The sequence below is a fragment of the Lepisosteus oculatus genome, chromosome 3 (genome assembly GCF_040954835.1).
Source record: "Lepisosteus oculatus isolate fLepOcu1 chromosome 3, fLepOcu1.hap2, whole genome shotgun sequence".
In the NCBI taxonomy this organism is placed as follows: Eukaryota; Metazoa; Chordata; class Actinopteri; order Semionotiformes; family Lepisosteidae; genus Lepisosteus; species Lepisosteus oculatus.
The window spans coordinates 71,914,177-71,933,203 of record NC_090698.1 but is presented as its reverse complement, the minus strand read 5'-3'; the positions used below and the strand labels follow the sequence as shown (position 1 = coordinate 71,933,203).

Here is a 19,027-nt window from a genome sequence, read left to right as displayed (position 1 = left end):
TTTCCCAATATGTACGTTCACACAGGAAAGTATTTCATGCATTAGGGCAAGCAATTAGAGGAACATCTGAGGTAGGTATACTACTAACCTGTTATAGTACCTCCCTCCCATCATAAATTGATTGTTTGGAGTAGGACATATTTTAAATCGCTGGATGTTCTCAGTGGTCCGAAAGAACAGTGAATAGTCACCAGGTGTGTTGTCTGAAGGTCTGACCAGAAAACTGCATACTTGTCCAACTAGGACAAAAAAAAAGATTTGAAAACTAAGTCACACTTAAGGTAAACATAACATCAGCATATGCACATACATGTTATCTCATTTGTAAACACAACACAAAAATACCTTTCATTTGTTTGATTTTTGTTTTAAATTTTTAAGAAGTATTTTTTTCTCTCACAGCATTAAAAATACCTATAATAATAAAAGCAGCAGAAAATATATTCAGATATGCAGGGAATCTGCAATCAACTTTAAGCCTGCAATAAATGATAAATTCAACAAGTAGTGATATTAAGGAACAAGTAAAGGTTAATTCCATGCTGAAAAGAGAAGAAAGGAAACAACGTTGTGTTTTCTTTCTTCCCTTTTTAGCGGGGAATAAACCTTTATTTGTTCCTTTGCAGCCTACGCATGCTGACGCAGCTCCCTGATTGAAGTGGTGATATAACTCTTTTTCAATGTAAGCTCTCTTTAGGGGAAGAAAATAAATGAATATCTGACTGTTTAAAGTGATACGAAGAAGTGTCATATACAATGTGTAGCACGGCCTCGCTGATTTATGAAAATGTACATAGAAAAATAATTACCAAGATGTAAATTACACATTGTACTTAAATCTCAAATATTTGATAATTCTGATAATTTGATAATGATTCTGATAAATTAATAATGATCAATCTGTTCACCTAAAAAACCCAACAAAGCAGATAAGCAACAAAGCTCCTTACTCTTCACCAGTAGCAGTATGCAGTTTATCACAGAGATGTCGAGTTCTGTATACGCTGGAGTCTTGCACTTTTTCTAGCAACTGCCTGACAGCATTATATTCACATTCACTACCTGAGACGTACAAAGGCCACCCTTTTGGTGTCTAAATCACATACTGAACCTGAAGAACATATTGTTTACATTTCATAAGGAAGTGAATTCACAGAACAACTCTCTCTCTCATATGGACTTCTCACATTCTATCTTTTTTCCCCCTATAAACGGTAAAGCAACTTGGAAGTCTGGTCAATCGTGACGTGGTGGTCTGAGACACATGGTTTCATTAATATATCATCCGTGCGGATATCACTCGTGTTTTTTTGCCACTATTTTTAATTGCTTAATCCTCTGGGAGTGAACGTCAGGTGGCCACTCCTAAGTGAGCAGGGGCTTCCTTGCTATTGGCCTGGTGCGGCAGTAATGTTCAAGTGCGTCACTGCACTGCGATGCATATTGCTGCGTTAACCCACTGAGGTGCACTGAGCCTTCCGTCTGCCGAAACACCAACAACATTACATCTTCTCACCCTTTAAAACTCTGACCTTTAAAGAAACATCTACACTCTACTGCAAACTTGAAACCTTTTCATTTTAAAAGGTTCAAAAGGACAGCACTTTAGCCTGTAAAAACATTTAAAACAGTCCTATTCGCAGTAGCAGTTCATTTATCACACAATAAAAAATCCAACAAATAACGCCCAAGATCCGCATGCAAACTGTTAACAGAAATTGTATATTCGATATGAAAGCAATTATATACAATTTCCCGACATGTATTCTGTTTAGGAATCCTGATGCAGCATACCATTTAGTTATTATGCTTTTGGCAGACATTTCTAGAACCATCCAAGAGAATATTTCCAATAAGTTACTCTACGATAAAACATTATGTCAATCACATGATAAATTTTGCAGAGTCTGTCTCTAAAAATGATAAGGGGTTTTCAGCTTGTTCTTAATTCAGGAATACATCAATACCACATACTATATAATTACTTCATACAGCTGATTTTACATTGTTTCGCTTTAAGATACTCACGTAATTGCCATTATATCATATCTACTGACCTTTAATTTATATTTCATTTGAAACAATAATATTTCATATTGGCTGGTACTCATGTTTCTTTTTGTTCCCCCCCACCCCCTTCTATAGGCACGTACTGTATTTATTAAGGTTTTAATTTCAAACTGGTGTGGATACTGATCAGGTACCTGTCATCAGCAGGTTGTATGCTTCCTGTTTGTTGATCTTTCCATGATACCAGCTAGAAAAAGGATGAAAATAGCCCATTATAAAACAAAAACAATGGAAAGAGCTGCATCCCTGTTTCTTCTCTGTAGTAACATCATCAGCGAGCAGCCGTAGCAATGAGTCAGCGCTGACTCAGGTCTGCATGCTTAGTCATGTCTCTCCAGCCACGTTTCAGCCAATGGCATTGATACCTCTGATCACTCTTCAAAGATTAAGTCACATGCGCTCCCTCAAAAATAGAAATTAAATTCTTGGATAACCTTAAGAATATTTCTTTCACTGTCTTGTGTAAATTAGCAGCAGGCTGTATTTGGTTGAACGATCGGGAATACAAAACAGAGGGTCTCCATGCTAAACTAGTATCATTTCACCTGTATTCTGATGCAGATTTTAACCTCACTGATATGACTTAAACCGTATTTTTCAGAAAATATTACAATCAGATCAAAACTGAGATAATATTCAATACGACAAGAAAATAATATACGTACCCCTCCTAACAATACATATTTCTGCAATGCAAATGATTAACAACTGAATTATAACTTCTCAAATGGCACCTACTGAAGAAGCGCTGAACAGCGCAACAACTGATTCAGCACAATCACACAATCGCAGGCTCAACCAAATTCAAGAGCTCGAAAAATTCCCAAGTGTCAGGATAATTTGTTCATGATGAGCCTGAGGATTAAGCATCCTAAAACTGTATTCGAATGAAAGAAGAAATTGACCCACTGATTATCTGGCCCAGCATTTCTTTATTTTACTATACTTCTTGAGTAACTGGTCACTAGATTTATACATCCTGTCAAATGCTTGAGTACCAATAAAAATGATCTACTTACACTTTGCCTTCGTGGGGATCTTCTTCTCGTCCCTGAAATTAAGAAAAGTGTTTCATCCCTCATACCAAAAAAAAATATTAGGTAAGTTATCAGGTAGATATCGGCATCATAAAACGTCTTAACATGAATTCTGATGTTAATTTGAATTAATGTACATAAAATCTATATTCTGTTCTTGACAGACTTTAACAGTTATAACCTTTTTATGCTGCTAGTAAACAGCTGGTAGCAGCTCCTTTTCTAGAGCTCTGCAAGAGACGCTTTTTGACCAAGGCAAGTCACCAGATTTGAACGTAATTTTCCGATTTGTATTTTAATTTCTAAATCATAAATATGCTTAAGCTTATGTCCATGCAAAAACCATCATATGAACTGACATATGCAACAGCACAGCAATGCATAATTGTATAAGCTTTCACCCTTGTAGTATCAAGATATTTTGTGGATAAAATACATTCAACAACACTAAAATCAGCAATACAGTATGTAACAAATGGGATGACTGATCCAGGCAAACGTAGATCTACTTACTACTTCTTCTACCAGGTCATTAACGATCAGGCCCTGCTCATCAGTCCGCACGTTTGTAACCCACATCCACCCGTCATCGAGTTCATTGTGAACAATAAACATGTCCCCTTTTAGGAAACTGACAACAAAACAAGACAGGATGGCCATCAATACCTATAGACAACACACTACAGAAACACTTCTCCCTGCCAGAGATATAATAAATAATTGTTGTGAAGATGTCAGAAAGTCGTACTTCATCACAAATTTACCTTGGATCTGCAATAAGAATACCTCCTTGCATTTACATGTTAAAGAACAAAGTATTTAAATGCAAATCTAAATGTGTGTGAATTTGAATGTATAGAAAAAGATATATGTTGCAATTCACAAACACACATGTACAATGTTGTTACACAACAGTAAGTGTTCTATTCAGAACACATGGATTGAAAGATCTATAGGAAAAAAAATATTTCAAAGCTAATAAGAGCAGAAAGAGATTCAAAGATGCATGTTTTAAGCCAGGTGATTTACTAAAAGGGCAACTCTATGACTGGTGACTTGTTCTCATTCAGTTATGTGTGTTTTTTCTAACTTTTTCAACATTTTTTAAACATTTTTCTAACCCCAAAAGAGTTTTCAAAAAGCACAAATGGAATCAAATGGAATGAGAAGCAATGCTTTGAGGAGTAGTTTTATTCTGTCCTGCAATACCATATTTCTGACTGAAGGTGTCTCCTGCAAACCAACTAAAAATAGATTAAGTTCCTTCAAACAACTAAGGGGAAGTATTTAGTGCAAGTCATATTTTCAAATACACAAAATGGAATAGAGCATTAAAGATCACAGGCTCATTATTTAGGCAAGTTATATCTTTTATAGAAACTTTTTAAATTGTGCTTTGCATTCGAATTTGAATCTCATAAAAATGTTATACCATCTTATGCTATATAATACTACACAGAATCTCACAAACTTGAACTCTTCAAACCACTTAGATTCATACAGCATTGAAATATTTCAAGAACAGAAGAGTAAAAAAAAACTCAAGTCAGATTTTTCACTTCTTTTGTTTTTAAATTTTACAATATATACATTTCTCTTTGTTATTATTTCTTTCATGACATGGAATAATTTTACAAAAATTTAACACATTGCTTTGGTAACAGGGTATTTTGACACTATATGCAGGATTGAGATGATCAATCTAGCAGTAGCCATGTAAACCATATATAGTATGAAGAGCTTCCCTTTGTATTATAATTACAAAATGCAGTTAGTTACCCACTTACTAAAGGAGAACTTTTATTAACCATGCCGGTTAATAAAATTCAGCAAACCTTATGGTCCAAACACAACAAGAAAATTATAGCTAATCTATTTTTAATGATCATGCTTCGCTCTTACTTCAGATCATTCACAAATATGACACTTTTTATGCACAGAGCACAGAAAAGCCCTTTGCTTCCTGAAGGCTCGGTATTGCCTATAGACAGCTGATTGTATGGGCCATTTCTCACCTGATTTCGTCAGTATCTGGCACTTTGGTGTATGGAAGTTTGGCTCGCACTCTCCTTCGGTCTTCCACAGGCTGTAATGCAACATTGATCATGTATAATTTTAACTGATACACCTATGAATGTGTCAGAATGAAGGCTCTTTTTGCTGTGTGTAAAACCACATGTCCAATAAAGTGATTTAAGTAACATCACCATAGGTGAGAACTGTTGGTCTCCGGCACTTTTTAACCTATGCGATCCTGACATAGGAAAGAAAAAAATCTACAGGCTGATTCACACTGGAATGATCTGATCTTGTTTTTTTTTCCCTGATTACAAGCCTCTTTTTCTTCCACAACAAATAATGCTAATTAAACCTGAGTCAAAATCCTGACAAATTATGCCTAGTGTGGAATTCAATTACGGTAATCTGGGGTAAATGCAATGCTGTTGTAATAATAAATAATAAAAAAGGGAGGGACGATCTCACTGATAAATATTGGTTTTGATTTAATTGCTGCTTACTTTGTTAATATAAAAATAAAATTAATAGATCATTTTAAGACTTTTTAAAAGATTTACAGTCTGCTACTATCATGGTTGCAATAAGCAAGAAAAACATTCCTGGCACACTGACTTTATAAAAATATTATGACTGACATTTAATTAATCTGATTCTCACCTCTGGAGGAGCCACTGGAGACTGTAACTTTTCTCCTTTAAGTAAACAGGATACATAGCTGTAATATCCAATCAGGTCTGACAGCGAGGAAAAGCGACGTCCACCAATGTAGTAATCTCCACACATAGCTATTATCCTGAAGACAAACATACAGGTTCACATCACACTATCTGCCAGCACATAAACAGAAATAATTCTGAATAAGTGACAATCAAACTCCAAATTAAAAGCTCGACAAACCCTTCTATGGGCCATTTTACATTTCTTACAAACAGGGGAGTAATAATTTATTTTAAGATGTGTCTTATCTGAGAACATCATCCAGGCAGCCTTCTTCGGATACATTACTTAAACCCACATGAATCTGGACTGAAATTATGCAAGGATTTAAAAAAACAAAAACAATTAAAAATGTAGTGGTAACTCCAATGCTGTTCAAATTACATTTTACATGACGAAGTGCAATTCCTCTATTTTTGCAGAGAAAGAAGCCAGGATTAAATTAGGCCTTGAGCCACTGGGTAGCATTATACAATCAGAGATTTATTTTTAAAGATCACTTTAATGTAATATGCAATATACCAAAAATAAGCTAAATTCATTTATCCCTATATTTGGAGATGGTAAATTGCAGGGCTCAAATACTGTCCCTTCCTCTAATTTTGTACATTTCTAAGTACAAAGCTCCTGGCGTTGTAAAATTAAACAGAGTGACTCCGGGAGCTTTAAAGCTAAATAAAACAAACAGCTTCTTCCTTCCTTGCAGCTTATTATAGTAAACACACCTTTTGTTAAGGTCGGCATATGTTAAAGCATACCTCCAAATCTTCCGCATTTTAATGGGTTACACACTTTTTCTTATGCCAGCTTTTTATTCATAGTTTCAATTTCTAACAATAGCTTCACTGTCTTTTTTATTTATGCGATTTGTCCTCCCACACCTTCATCTTGTATTGGGGCCAACACCAACACCATCTTGAAAACAATCTTCCTTAAGTCTTATTTTTGGCAGTATCTTAACATTCATTATTTCAGTTTAGTTCTTATGTTCACCATTTTTTGGTCTCACTCACACTTTGGAACTGAACCACCCAAGTTCAGCCATTGGGAAAAAATACATTAAGTGCTAATTCAGTTCTAAATTATGGATGATCATGTTACTCCTGTAAAACGGAGTGAGGGTGGTTGGGGTGGAGAGAGAAAGAAAGGCAAAAAGAAGAAAGTGTTAATTAAGGTCTCTGAAGTTGGGCTGTGAATTTAACTTTATGGTCGTCGTTATCTCCACTTCTCTACTAACAGAATTCAGGCGCATGCATTTAAAAAGAAAGCACCCATTACAGATTAGATTAAATAATCTCCAATGTGGAGTTGTGGATGTTTGCGACTTTTCTTTATTCAGTCTATGGAACAAAGATATGAGGGGAAATCTAATCAGACGCCACACAGAAATATTCATTAAGTCACATTCACATTTGTACATATTGCGTATGGAAGAGTTAAAACATATCAAATACCGAGCAACTAAGGTATTAAAATGAAGACAGGTATTAACAATGAGATGGATTAAACCTTAAAACTGTCTTAGCTTTCAACTCTACTTGATCTTTTCTTACTCAGACCAAACATGATTTATATGATAATTCTTGAACTTGAACTTTATGAGCTAAATTTCACAACTAATTTATACTGAACCACCTGAGAGTTTTTACCTGAAATGATTGACGACGCTGGTTTTGCTCAGGAAGGACAGCACGAAGGACCCAGGTCTCCTGTCGCTCTCCCTGATGAGGTAACTGCCTGGCGTCCTGGCCTGCCTGAGGCGTTCTTCCGCAATTGTCCGATCAAGCTTTCCATGATACCATCTGGAAGACAAGTCAGGACGTAATGAATTAGGACAACTCATTTCTGAAAAATCCCAACCTCCATAAAAAATAAATTACATTTGATTTCTTTGCAACCATCTACAATCAATAAACCAAAATGCTATCTTAACATTAGCCAAGTGACATTATAAAATCTGGTTCATGCTGGTCCTGGAAGAGAGCATTCTGATGGTTCAGTGAAAATGCTCCTGTGTGGTATACATTAAGGAGGAAACACTGCAAAAGAAAGGCTGTAAAACACTGCAAAAATATAAAACATGGAAACAGCTCGGTGTTGTTTTTCATATAAGATGCACATATACTCCATGAAATATTCCTATTTCTCACCATTTCACTTTGAAAATATTTCAGCACCCTTGAATAATCCTAAATTCACGCTTTTCCTCACTTCTATTAAAAACAGTTTTAGGTGCCTATTATTCAGAAGTGTGGGCTTTTAAAGACCTGAATTTTGTTCTTACTGCTTATACAACTGGTCATAATTATTATAATTATGAATGCACCAGGAAATCCTACCAAATGCGTTTAAAAAGAGAAGAATAGATTTGAACCACTCAGTAATGTATAAAACAGTTAGCCACATTAAGAACTACAACTATGGTCAGATTGCATCAAACATTTACAACCCTTATAAACATTAAGCAATTACCCCTGTTCAAAGAGAGCACTGTCAAGCCAGACGTTTGGAAATCGGGGACAGAAACTTAAAATGCCTTGGTAAAAGATTTTTTTATAAAAAAGTATAAAAGGGGAGTTACTATATAAGTGAGTTACTACAGCATAAAATGAAGAATTATAATTATCATGCATTTGTAATTATTTTGCTTCAGATCACTGAAGAAAAAAATCATTTCATTTACATAATCATGGAAACAATCAATACTGAATAACTTCTAGCTATGGAAACACCAGCAGCTGAAAAAAAAAAATAGACGGAGTACTAAACATTGTCCATTTTGTCCGTTCAGTATTCAGCTTGGACGATTTGCTAACAGTCTTAGCAGTTAATGCTTGTATCAACTTTATTAAAAAAATACTTCATCATATTCCCCCAGCCCTTTGGATTTGAGGTTGGTTTGTTTTTTTTGCACAAGCATGACAATCAACAACAACACAAGCTAAGGTGTAAATGGATATCTTTCAACCTAAAAGGCGGGCACTCCAAACTGGGTTCTTAGTATGCATTCGCATTCACTCCAGATCATATCAGACGGACCACATGTTCCAAATCGGATGCATTTGCAGGGCAAAAAAAACTGATGCTGGGGTCAGATGATACGATATCACTATGACATATTTCCCTATATCAGTATAGTGGAGAAAGCAGTATTTTGACAGTTGTGACATCAATTCATATATTTTAGAATAGATATTGTTCCTCTTGGATATATTCTTCTGTGTGAAAAAAATGATTTCGGTTTTCAAGACTTTTGAAATTTGCAGCCTTCTAAAATGCATAATTGCATCATTGGTATTGTTATGAAATCAATTTGTTCACAAAAGTGATTATTATTGTTTATTGATATTTTTTTAAAAGATTATTTCATTGTTTATTACCACCAGGATTTCAAATCTGTTGTACTTTATCCTAACCATGAGAACAGCTTTTCTAAAATAAAAGGTCTGGAAGCCACAATGCTATAACAGGTAAAAGCAAATACTATACAGTACATTTCCTGTCCTTTGTAATGCTGTTCTCTCACAATGCACAACTCACTTTGGAAAGGTTTTGCTCCAACGTATAACAACAATGCATACATTGCTATGCATTTTAGGTGTTGGAAAAGCTTCTGTCCTGCATGAGCTTTGTGCCAAGTGATGCTTCTAATTTGGTCAGCAGTTTGAATATCAATAATCCACAGAGACTTTCTCTCAGAAATGTTTGCATGAAGACTCAAAGCACACCTTTTGTAGAAGGAAGTAATTTATTTTCCATGCAGATACCTTTATCCAGGGTGACTTCTACTACATGTATAAAAAGTACTGATCCAAGTACAAAACATGCATGCAGTTACAGTAAAAACCATATACAAACAATTTAACAGAATAAAATGAACAACTTTCCAGTAGTAACTGGCATTCTTCAAGTGGCTGTAAATCCTAAGGAATTCCAGCATTCATTGTGTGTATTTTCTTATGCTCATAAGTATCATTCATATTACTTGACAGTTAATAGTGGGTGGTTGGTTCACTTTGGACTAGTTAGTAGGGTACCACCAGTACCTACACCACACCGCTGGCATGGTCTGCTATCAGCCCTTCACTGCTAAAACAGATCACTGGGTGGCACTTGCGTTGCATTAGATGTTACTGAAACAGTAGTGTCATTTAATCTGTTATATTTTATAACATTTCATATGTTAACAGGACTTAAACAGTAAATGTGATTATAAATAACTCTGCCCATGAGATGAGGGAGATCAAACAAACCGTACTCTGAAGGGACTAATTTGTTAAACAGGAGATCACTGTTTTAACCAGGTTTCCGTTAAGCACAGAAAGTCAGTTTTTTAAAATCTTTTTTACTGTGCACATAATTATATAAAATACATTTTAAAACTGCAGCTAGGCTCAGTAACGTAGCTGTGTGTTGTTTTATGTGTCTGAAAAAACAATTGCATGACATGAATAGAGCTCAGATCAGACCTCGGTTTTTTAATGTGCCTGGTTTCACTGAAATTCTCAGCCAACAAGGAATGGAGTGACTTATCTAAACAGTTTTATTGCAATCTGCCATTAAATTGTCATTTTAATTTGAATGATCATTTGCAAAACAGGAATTAATTGCATATAGATGAAGGCAGTCTGCTAAAACTGTAGTTGCTGTACATTACATGTACCTGTGGATATTCATGGAATTCTTTAAAACGTGGGAACATTGGAAAATGTATTTTTTATGTCCATGTATTCTGCTCAAGCACTGAATTAAGAACTAAAATAGATGCTGGGAAGAGAGAGACACTTCCTGTAAACAGATCATTTAAAATAAAAAAAGATATTTCAAAAATAAATTAATAAATGCTGCAAACTGGATTGATAAACATAGCAGAGGATGACTACTTGTTTCTGAGCTTTGTAAGAATCCACACTGAAGGCATCTACAATATAACAGTACCTCTCTAGGCTTAGAGAGTATTTAATTGATCTGTTTATACATATTTTATAGCTATATAGTTTATTTTAGTTTGAATTCAGAAGTATTTTCTCATGTTGTACAATATAACCAGCACAACATCCAAAACAGACATGTCTTTCACCTTTGTTCATTTATAAACTGTGAAGGAGGCAGATTTACAATTGGATCATTTCACCAAAAGATAAAACCACCAAGGGTCAGTCTGTTAATATATGCCCAAGAATGTGTTTCATCCATGTAATAAAGCAGACTGCAGAGCAACAAACAAAGTCACTTGAATTATGACCATACCTAAACAATTTGAAAGCGATCTCATCTGCTTTAAAAGGAATAGACACTTTAAAAAAATCACTCGGGTATTTACAATGTTGCAATTCTATGGTCCTCAGTAACACACAATATTAAGTATGTGGGACATATTTTGTACTGTGGGACAATATTGTATTGTGGTGTATATGTACACACATTTTCTATGGATGCTACAGAAGGCCTAACCAGCTATATCTAAAATAATCCTGCAGTACAAGACTGTACAGTATCAGTCTTAAAAACCACACATGCAGTAGTTTCCCGAGACACTAGTCCAGTACAGGCCTCCCACCCTGTCAACAGCAAAAGGTTCTGTAGACTGGAGGTCCAGATTACACCACAAGCTACTCTCAGGCACTAAGAATTCCCAACGATGACGTTTTAAACCTGATGGCAGTCATAAAGATCTTAAATAATAATCCTATATCAGGATTTCTCCTACTGTCCATACACTTACAGAGTCTTTTTTTGGCCACAAACTGTGCTTTCTTCCGGTGTCAAGATTGCTTTCTTCATGTGCACCTTTCAGTCAGGACATCTTCACACTGACTAGTGCAAGAGGGCGCAGAGGCACTGAGCATGTTACAGAAGTGACGTGACCCCCTGAAACCCAGACAGTGGAGAACTGTCCAGAGGCAGAAGGCCTGGAGGTCACTGCAGACGAGGGAGGAGCACTGTGTGCCCTGATCGAACCCAGACCAGTGCCGTGCAGAGCTGCACCCTTCACACACGCAGCAGGTGAGATCACACTTTCGAAAAAGGCATTCCAGCAGGAAAGAAACCCATTAAAAATGAAGTAACAGTCAACATGGTAGCTTCTTGTGCGTGTTCCTCTACTCTCCAAGGAACTTCCTAAAATAACAGCTCTCTCACTTGCGTGGGATATTTTTTTTCTAAACCCACAGTGCTAGCAGAACTGAAAATCGTTCCTGTTCAGTTGCAACGCATCATGTATAGAAAAAAATACACATTTCAAGAATTTCCTTGAGATATAAATGTGCTTAAAAGGCCCTTTATTAGATTTGATACATCAACCACAAATTTCCGTATTTAGAAGTGAAGACAGGAACTTCAGGGCTTCCTGTTTCGTATTTCAGAAGGGCGTCAGACATTCCCTTTCCACTACCTAACAATCATTCACATCAAAATACGACGACATTCAACCACAACACAACTACGTTCTCAGTTGTGCATTGGCTACACAGCTTTTGCACTTTCAGAAAGATAAAACTCAAAACTACCCGACAGTAGTAGTAGTAGTTTGCTGGGACACTTGCATCAGCTATTTGAATAAGACGACGACCACGTCTGTCTAACAAGGCAGGACTGACCCGTGGATTTGGATCAGGAAAGTTTCAGAATTTCAATTCCAGCATATTTCAATACCCGATATGAGCCTTGTTCAAGTCGTCTGAAAGTCAAGAGATTTTTGTGTCACTAAATTCAGGACACGTCAGTAATCAGCACTACCCTGTGCAGCCACTATTCAAGCTCCCTTTTGCTTAATGAAATAATTGTGAAAGGAACCTGAAAGTGTGCTTACTTTCAATCTGTAAAGACATAGACCAACTTTGTAATGACCTAGATCAACACACAAAGAGCTGGTGCAGGGTCCTGTGATGAAACCATCTATTAACATGTCAAGCTGCAGTATGAGCTCTAGAATACAGTATGTATTTTTGTTTTATTACCTCCATCAAGCTTGCTCTTTACTGTTCTGCAGGGCTCGAGTAAGTAGCTTTCTAAGATCTGCAGTGTTTAAGGTCAGAAGAAGAAAATTGCAGTTTCCAAACCATGTATGAAGACTTGCAACAGGATTCCAAGTCGTCTATCACAGGGCACACACACCACAAGAAAGCAGTCATCAACGAGACCGATTGAGTCCCTGACACGAAAAAAACACCATGTGCCTACATAAGTGAAAACAAGGAATGATCTAAGCATGAAGATTTTTCGGGAATGGCTTTTGTTGCACATCTTGGCCCTGTGGAGCAGGGGCAGTTCAGCTGGGTTCCAGCTGGGTTCTTAATTACTTAACTGAAACCCGCACTTTAACCAGCTAACGACGTTCTGCACCTCGAACGCGATTTAAAATTCTTGCTCTCTCATACGTTTTCTCAACCACCCCACAACGAATAGTAATCACCGACGTACAGAAACAATTCCGCATGGTACCGTGTTAAACAGTCAAAAAACAAAAAAGGCGCAATAGCCTTATTTAAGAAAGCCCTCAGCCGGAATGAAAACCAGACGAGGCTTCTGTATCAGGACTGGAAAAAAATAAGGAAAACATGTACATAAATGTACTTCTAAGAATGTAATGCATCTGCAATGCATCTTTAAATTTCTAAAGCATTTGCCCTTTTAGGGGGGATTCTGACATCCCACAGATGACAGCTGGGCTTACATCAACAGAAATGTAGAAAGACTGACTGGGTGAAAAATGCTTTAGACATTATTCTTTTCTTTTGACACATTCTGAGGTGTGTGCTAAATTGTACTATGGCCCTCCACTGTCATTTGCCCTTATTTTGGGCACTGCTCATCGTAAGAAACTCATTCACATCAAACAAAGAAACCTGTGGAGACAGGCCCCCACACTGCAATGCTGGGGAAGTACCCATGTTTCCTATGTGCGCTCTCGGTTATGTCACACTGACACCACAATCACTAAAAACAGATAGAAGAATCAGGACACAAGTTCAGCTACACACGTGTGTCACGTTTAAGAAAGTCTGTGGTCTTCTAACTTACAAATAACACAAAAAACAAAGTAATGTGGAGATGCACACCATACAAGTGTCACAGGCTGTCTTCTAAACTCGACGTTTCCACAGACCTGCTTTGGTTTCCATTGAGTAACCATTTGAGGATTCACTAAGCAAAAAAAAAATCTAGAACCAATCACCTTTCCAGCACTCCTACTATAACTTATGCCAATATCTATTGTGAGAGTTGTCTCAGGTTTAGCAACCAGAGCAGTCTCTTCACTAGGCAGTCCAGTTCTCAAAGGGCCCTCCACGAATTAACTATGAATTTTAAGTTCACCATCCTCAAAGGTGTGTTACTGTTGCTCAAGTTGGTAAAGTGAAAAAAGACACCACTACCGGGTCTTACACAGAGTTACACGTCAGTTTTAACATGAGAGCTGTACCTAAGTGTGGGTTAAATAGTATTTTCCTATTTTGGAGATAATCATTTATAAATCACACAGATGTATTTATAAAATAGAATGTAATGACTTATAACATACACAAACAATAATGCAATTAATATGTCACACTATAGTTTCCAGGGAGTCTGTTTAAACATTTAACAGTAGAATGCAGCACATATTTTAAACTACACTTGCCAACCATCTTTCAGACAATTGATTCAGAGGCACACAATGAGTATTTTTTCTTTGAATTCCTGTAGTTTTAGCCAATAATTCACACTTGCATTACAAGCACAAAGGATAACCCGACAAATCAAAAACACAGTACAAAGATATTTGAAGTGCATTAAATGCAGCACCTGGACACAAAAATGGGAAGAGAACTGCATGAGTCATTCAGCCAGAAAGGCTGCTCTTGATTGTTGCTCCTTTTTGAGGACTTTTAATTGGTTAACAAGATTAAGAAAATTGAAATATTGCTTTTTGTCACACAAAATGAAAAAGGGACATGAAAAAGTCTAACTATGAGCTATAAGCAATATGTTACAATGTTTTGCTTCAACCTAAACCGCATGGGTCTGTGATCACAATTCATAGTTGTATTAGCAGTAGAAAAGAAGGCATTGCAACATCATTTCTTTTTTTTATATATACGTTTGAATTTATTTTTTATGTAGTGTTTAAAACAGCAACAACATCAATTGATACATCGTATCCATGCAAGTGAATGGTTCTTTTTTTCTTGATTATTCTGCACTGTCATTAAATCTTGGTATCAGATCAGGTTCTATCAATATGAACCACAGAACCAGCCTTTGCTGGTGCATGCCAGAACAACATTAAAAAATAAACATTGACATTTCTCTATTGCCATTGGAGTGGGCATTGAATAACCAAAGTCCAGTGCTGCATGAATGAGACTAGGATTTAGAAGTGATACTGTAGTTTCATCAGAGCTAGCAGCACTACGTTACGTCACGGAAACAAAAAATGTAAAACCTAAGACATTTAAAAACTTAAAATAATCAACTTCATAGTATTTTATTAAACCAGGTTAATTTAAATAAAATGGCTATTTTTATGCCTCTATGAACATTTATGCAATGTTTTAATTTTAGACAAGATTATCCACTCATTCAGTTCTCTAAATTATTTACATTAAAGCTCTCTGCAGATATTCAGTACCGTTTATGTGGGATTTATAGTCTCATGAAGCTCTGCAATGTCAGAAGCTGGACATTGAGTAGCATATAGTCTACTTCTCTTAAATTACTTTTGTAACATTACGTTTCATTGAAAATGAGAATGTGACCTTCGTGGCTTACCTTTAACAGAGATATTACCAATTACAGAGCTGCAAACTTCTCCATTTGTGAGGCTAAATTTCAGTAACTGACACTCCAGACAAGGAGGGTTAGGTGAAATTCAAGATGCTTTCTAGCTGCTGATGGAAACAGCCCTGTTAAAGCCTCTCAGAAGGCATCCAGTCACAATTCATCAACATCAATGAATAATGAAAATTCACCATCTGCATTAGCAAGGCAAAAACGTACTCTGCCACAACAAAAGCAAAAGGAAAAATATTTCTACCACTTGAAAAAAACAAAGCTTTTGGTTAGCTTGTAACAAATACTACTTCCTTAAAAACTCTTCCCAAAATTCTGAAAACAAAAGGCAATTTTATCTTTAAAATTGAGCTAACTATAATTATAGCTGTTCACAACATACATTTGAATCTCATCATTTCTGAGAGCCAAATAAAATCACTGGAAGCTCATAATCCATCAAGCAGAAACATTGTAAGTTAAAGTAATGTTTTACCGTACCTATAAAATAACCTGACACCTCAAAAATCTTACATTTTGAAGCTTAGCCACACAAACTGCTAGAGGAACAGTCAATTTTCCCCACATACCAGTCAAAGCATTCTCACGAATTACTTAAAAACACAATGCACACCATTCAAACTAAACATCCAAGCAGTTTTTCTAAACCCTGATGTTAATTATTCTGGCAGTAAATATCTTCATAGCTGTATTTATCCACTTTAAAAAGCACACTACACAGTATCATGCCTCAGAACCAAAATATTAAAAACATTACCTGTTATTCACACATCTATAAATATAATGCCAAAGCCATAGCATTGTGCACCCCCATCTTTTAAAGGTATGCCATAAATAAGCATATTCAGTCGTGTACGCTGTGCAGTAACTTCAGCAGAGAAGTCAAACAAACGTTAAAATAAGAACATGAAACCATATCCCCCCCCCATCAGATACACAGTATAAAAAATAGCACTGGTCAGAAATTCACTCAAGGCAAGTTAAAACGCCAATAATGGTTCCGTGTCTCACTTACGATGAATTCACCCTTTGCTGCATGTCTTCTTATATCCTAAGCTCTCCTAAGGTAAGCCTGCTTCTTCCCCGACAAAGATCACGAGTTACTGGAGTACGATTTCTCCGTCTCACAAAGCACAACTGACATAGTTCTAATTTAGTCTTCGCCATGTTCAGAAGAACCTGCTGCTTCAATAGACACCACATTGTGCTCTAGGTCACTGAGCTGATTTGTTTAGTTTTTTTTAAAGCAGCTCAATAAAATGCAACAATCAAAGGAGTGCAATTCATTCATTTACAAAATAATAATCCTGCTTTTTACGAATCGATATTCCAAGAGAAGGTTTATTTCTCGACTGTGCAACATTGATTTTCTCAGCATTCATTCTGAAGGAATCTGCTGGGTTGACTTTGACAACACCTTTGAGGTTTTTCCAATACTTGTGTCAGGTGCCCTCACAGCCTCCTTTGTTCAGGAGTAAAAAAGGCTCAGTGTAGGACATTATTCCCTTGAGCCCCAGACTGTATCTGGTTGCTCATCTCTGGACCGATTCCAGAGCAGCAATATATTTTCTATGACTTGATCGAAATTGTACACAATAAATGAGGCCATGCTAGTGCATTATACAACTTCAACACAACATCCCCCGATTTAAATTCTACATATGCAAGTATTTTGCTTGAAACCGCCTTTCACACAGAACGTAAATAACAGCAGCAATAATGGCCACTGGCCTGCCGTGTCTGCAGCGTGAACTGCCTGTGCCGGATCCAGCGGACATGAAACAAGACTGCATGAGACCTCACCAGAGTGGTTCTGTTCTCTGGCCACCGCGATGCCAGCTGCTGGGCAGCGCGAAGGGTCAAAGCAGCACGGACGTGGCATTATGAAAGGAGACTGGCGTTTCACATGACTCGAACTCTTGCTTTTGTTACTGGTGCCCTGGACCCAGAACTGTGACCTCCCGCCTTTGAGCACTCATTTTAATTCCAGAAGTACGGCAGAAGACGCAGCATCCAGTCACATCTAACATGAGCTCAGTTCTTAGGTTTTCAGGTTACAAGGAAAAATGTAAATTCCCAACTTGGCTACAGCTCTTAACTCACTTCATCATTCACTCCCAGCAAACAAAAAACAATGCTATCTGGAAACTACCGAATATAAACCTCAAGGTTGTCATCTAGTTCACAGACCTAAAATGAGTGTTTGGATTAGCATCAACTAAGTAATCAAAGAAGTAGTTTCACAATATTGTTTTACATCGTATTATTGTTGAAAGCTGATTATCCTTTCATCCTCCTGTGAAAAGTACAGCAATTTTACCATCTGTGCCAAGACCGATTTTTGCAATAAAAAAAATCACAATTTCCTCCAGCAGCCTCTTCCCCAAACTCCTCCACTAAAAAGGGTGAAGCTTACAAATGTCAAGCAAGACATTAACGTGCTAAAAAATAAATCAGGTAGAAGAAACCTTTCCCATCTTTGCAATTATTTGTACTCTGCACTTTTTCAGTACCAACAAGTGATAAACTGACACAGAAGTAAAATAAACTTTAAAAAAGAAATAAAATATATGCAGGTAATGTACTGCACACAACCACCACAACTAAGAGAGAATGATAAGTAACAAGAAAAGAAGCAGACGGTAGAGCTTATAGAGTTGGATTGTTACGTTTCTCTGCAGTCATCTGCTGACATTAAAAATACAAGAGCTCCAACGTGCATTAGACTATTTAATAGGTTCCAGCCACATAAAAGGGGTGCGTTTTTTTGGAGACTGAATGGGGTCAGGCACCATCTAAGATAAATTAGTGATAAATTAAGGAATGCAGATCTGTATTAATCTAACATTCAAATGTAATAATAAATATTCTAAATAAACTGCGGTTTAGGTTTTGTCCCAGAAATGTATGCTTCTTATTTCCAATTGTATTGTATCATTATGAGGTTTCTCTGTACTGTAAGTCTGATCATCTTCAGATAATCAATCCAGGTTACCAGCAGCAAGAATAAGAAAACTAGGTTTTCACAGAGCTATCACCTGAGCAGTATAAAAGGTGTTTGGCTGGAGAAACAATTTCACCATTTAAAGAAGGATGTTGAGGTGTCAGGTCACTAAGTGCCTCAGAGCAGAACATTGCAACACATTACCGAGTCACACATTTCTTTACTCTCAGGTCTTTCTGTTCACCAGAACCCAACTTCATTCATTTCAACCTGGCAACAAAGGTGCGGGGTATATACACGTGAAAAGGCACCTCTACGGGCAGGACTCTGGGACACTGTGTGCCCACGTATTATGTGCATTCCGCTGCCCGGAGAGCACACACACCATTTAAACAGCGTGGCTCAAAAGGTAGGGCTGATCGGGTTCCTTATGCTTTTAAGCAGCTTAAAAATACTATGTAAACGGGAG

At 36.8% G+C, this 19,027-nt stretch overlaps 1 protein-coding gene across 2 annotated transcripts in view; it reads right to left on the bottom strand.

Annotated features, from left to right (window-relative positions):
- LOC102688757 (ras GTPase-activating protein 1) overlaps positions 1-19,027 on the bottom strand; it is a 48,932-nt gene that overhangs the window by 11,404 nt on the left and 18,501 nt on the right. The window contains exons 1-8 of one of the 2 annotated variants that reach the window (XM_015360950.2): positions 16,630-16,682; positions 7,493-7,645; positions 5,784-5,919; positions 5,123-5,193; positions 3,621-3,738; positions 3,090-3,121; positions 2,205-2,257; positions 89-239 (exon numbers count right to left, since the gene is read on the bottom strand). In XM_015360950.2, coding sequence (XP_015216436.1) covers positions 89-239; positions 2,205-2,257; positions 3,090-3,121; positions 3,621-3,738; positions 5,123-5,193; positions 5,784-5,919; positions 7,493-7,645; positions 16,630-16,652 — 737 coding nt within the window. In that variant the 5' untranslated portion in view covers positions 16,653-16,682. Of the gene's footprint in view, positions 1-88; positions 240-2,204; positions 2,258-3,089; positions 3,122-3,620; positions 3,739-5,122; positions 5,194-5,783; positions 5,920-7,492; positions 7,646-16,629; positions 16,683-19,027 lie in introns of those variants that run through there. The other variant, XM_006626552.3, reaches the window with a different exon arrangement.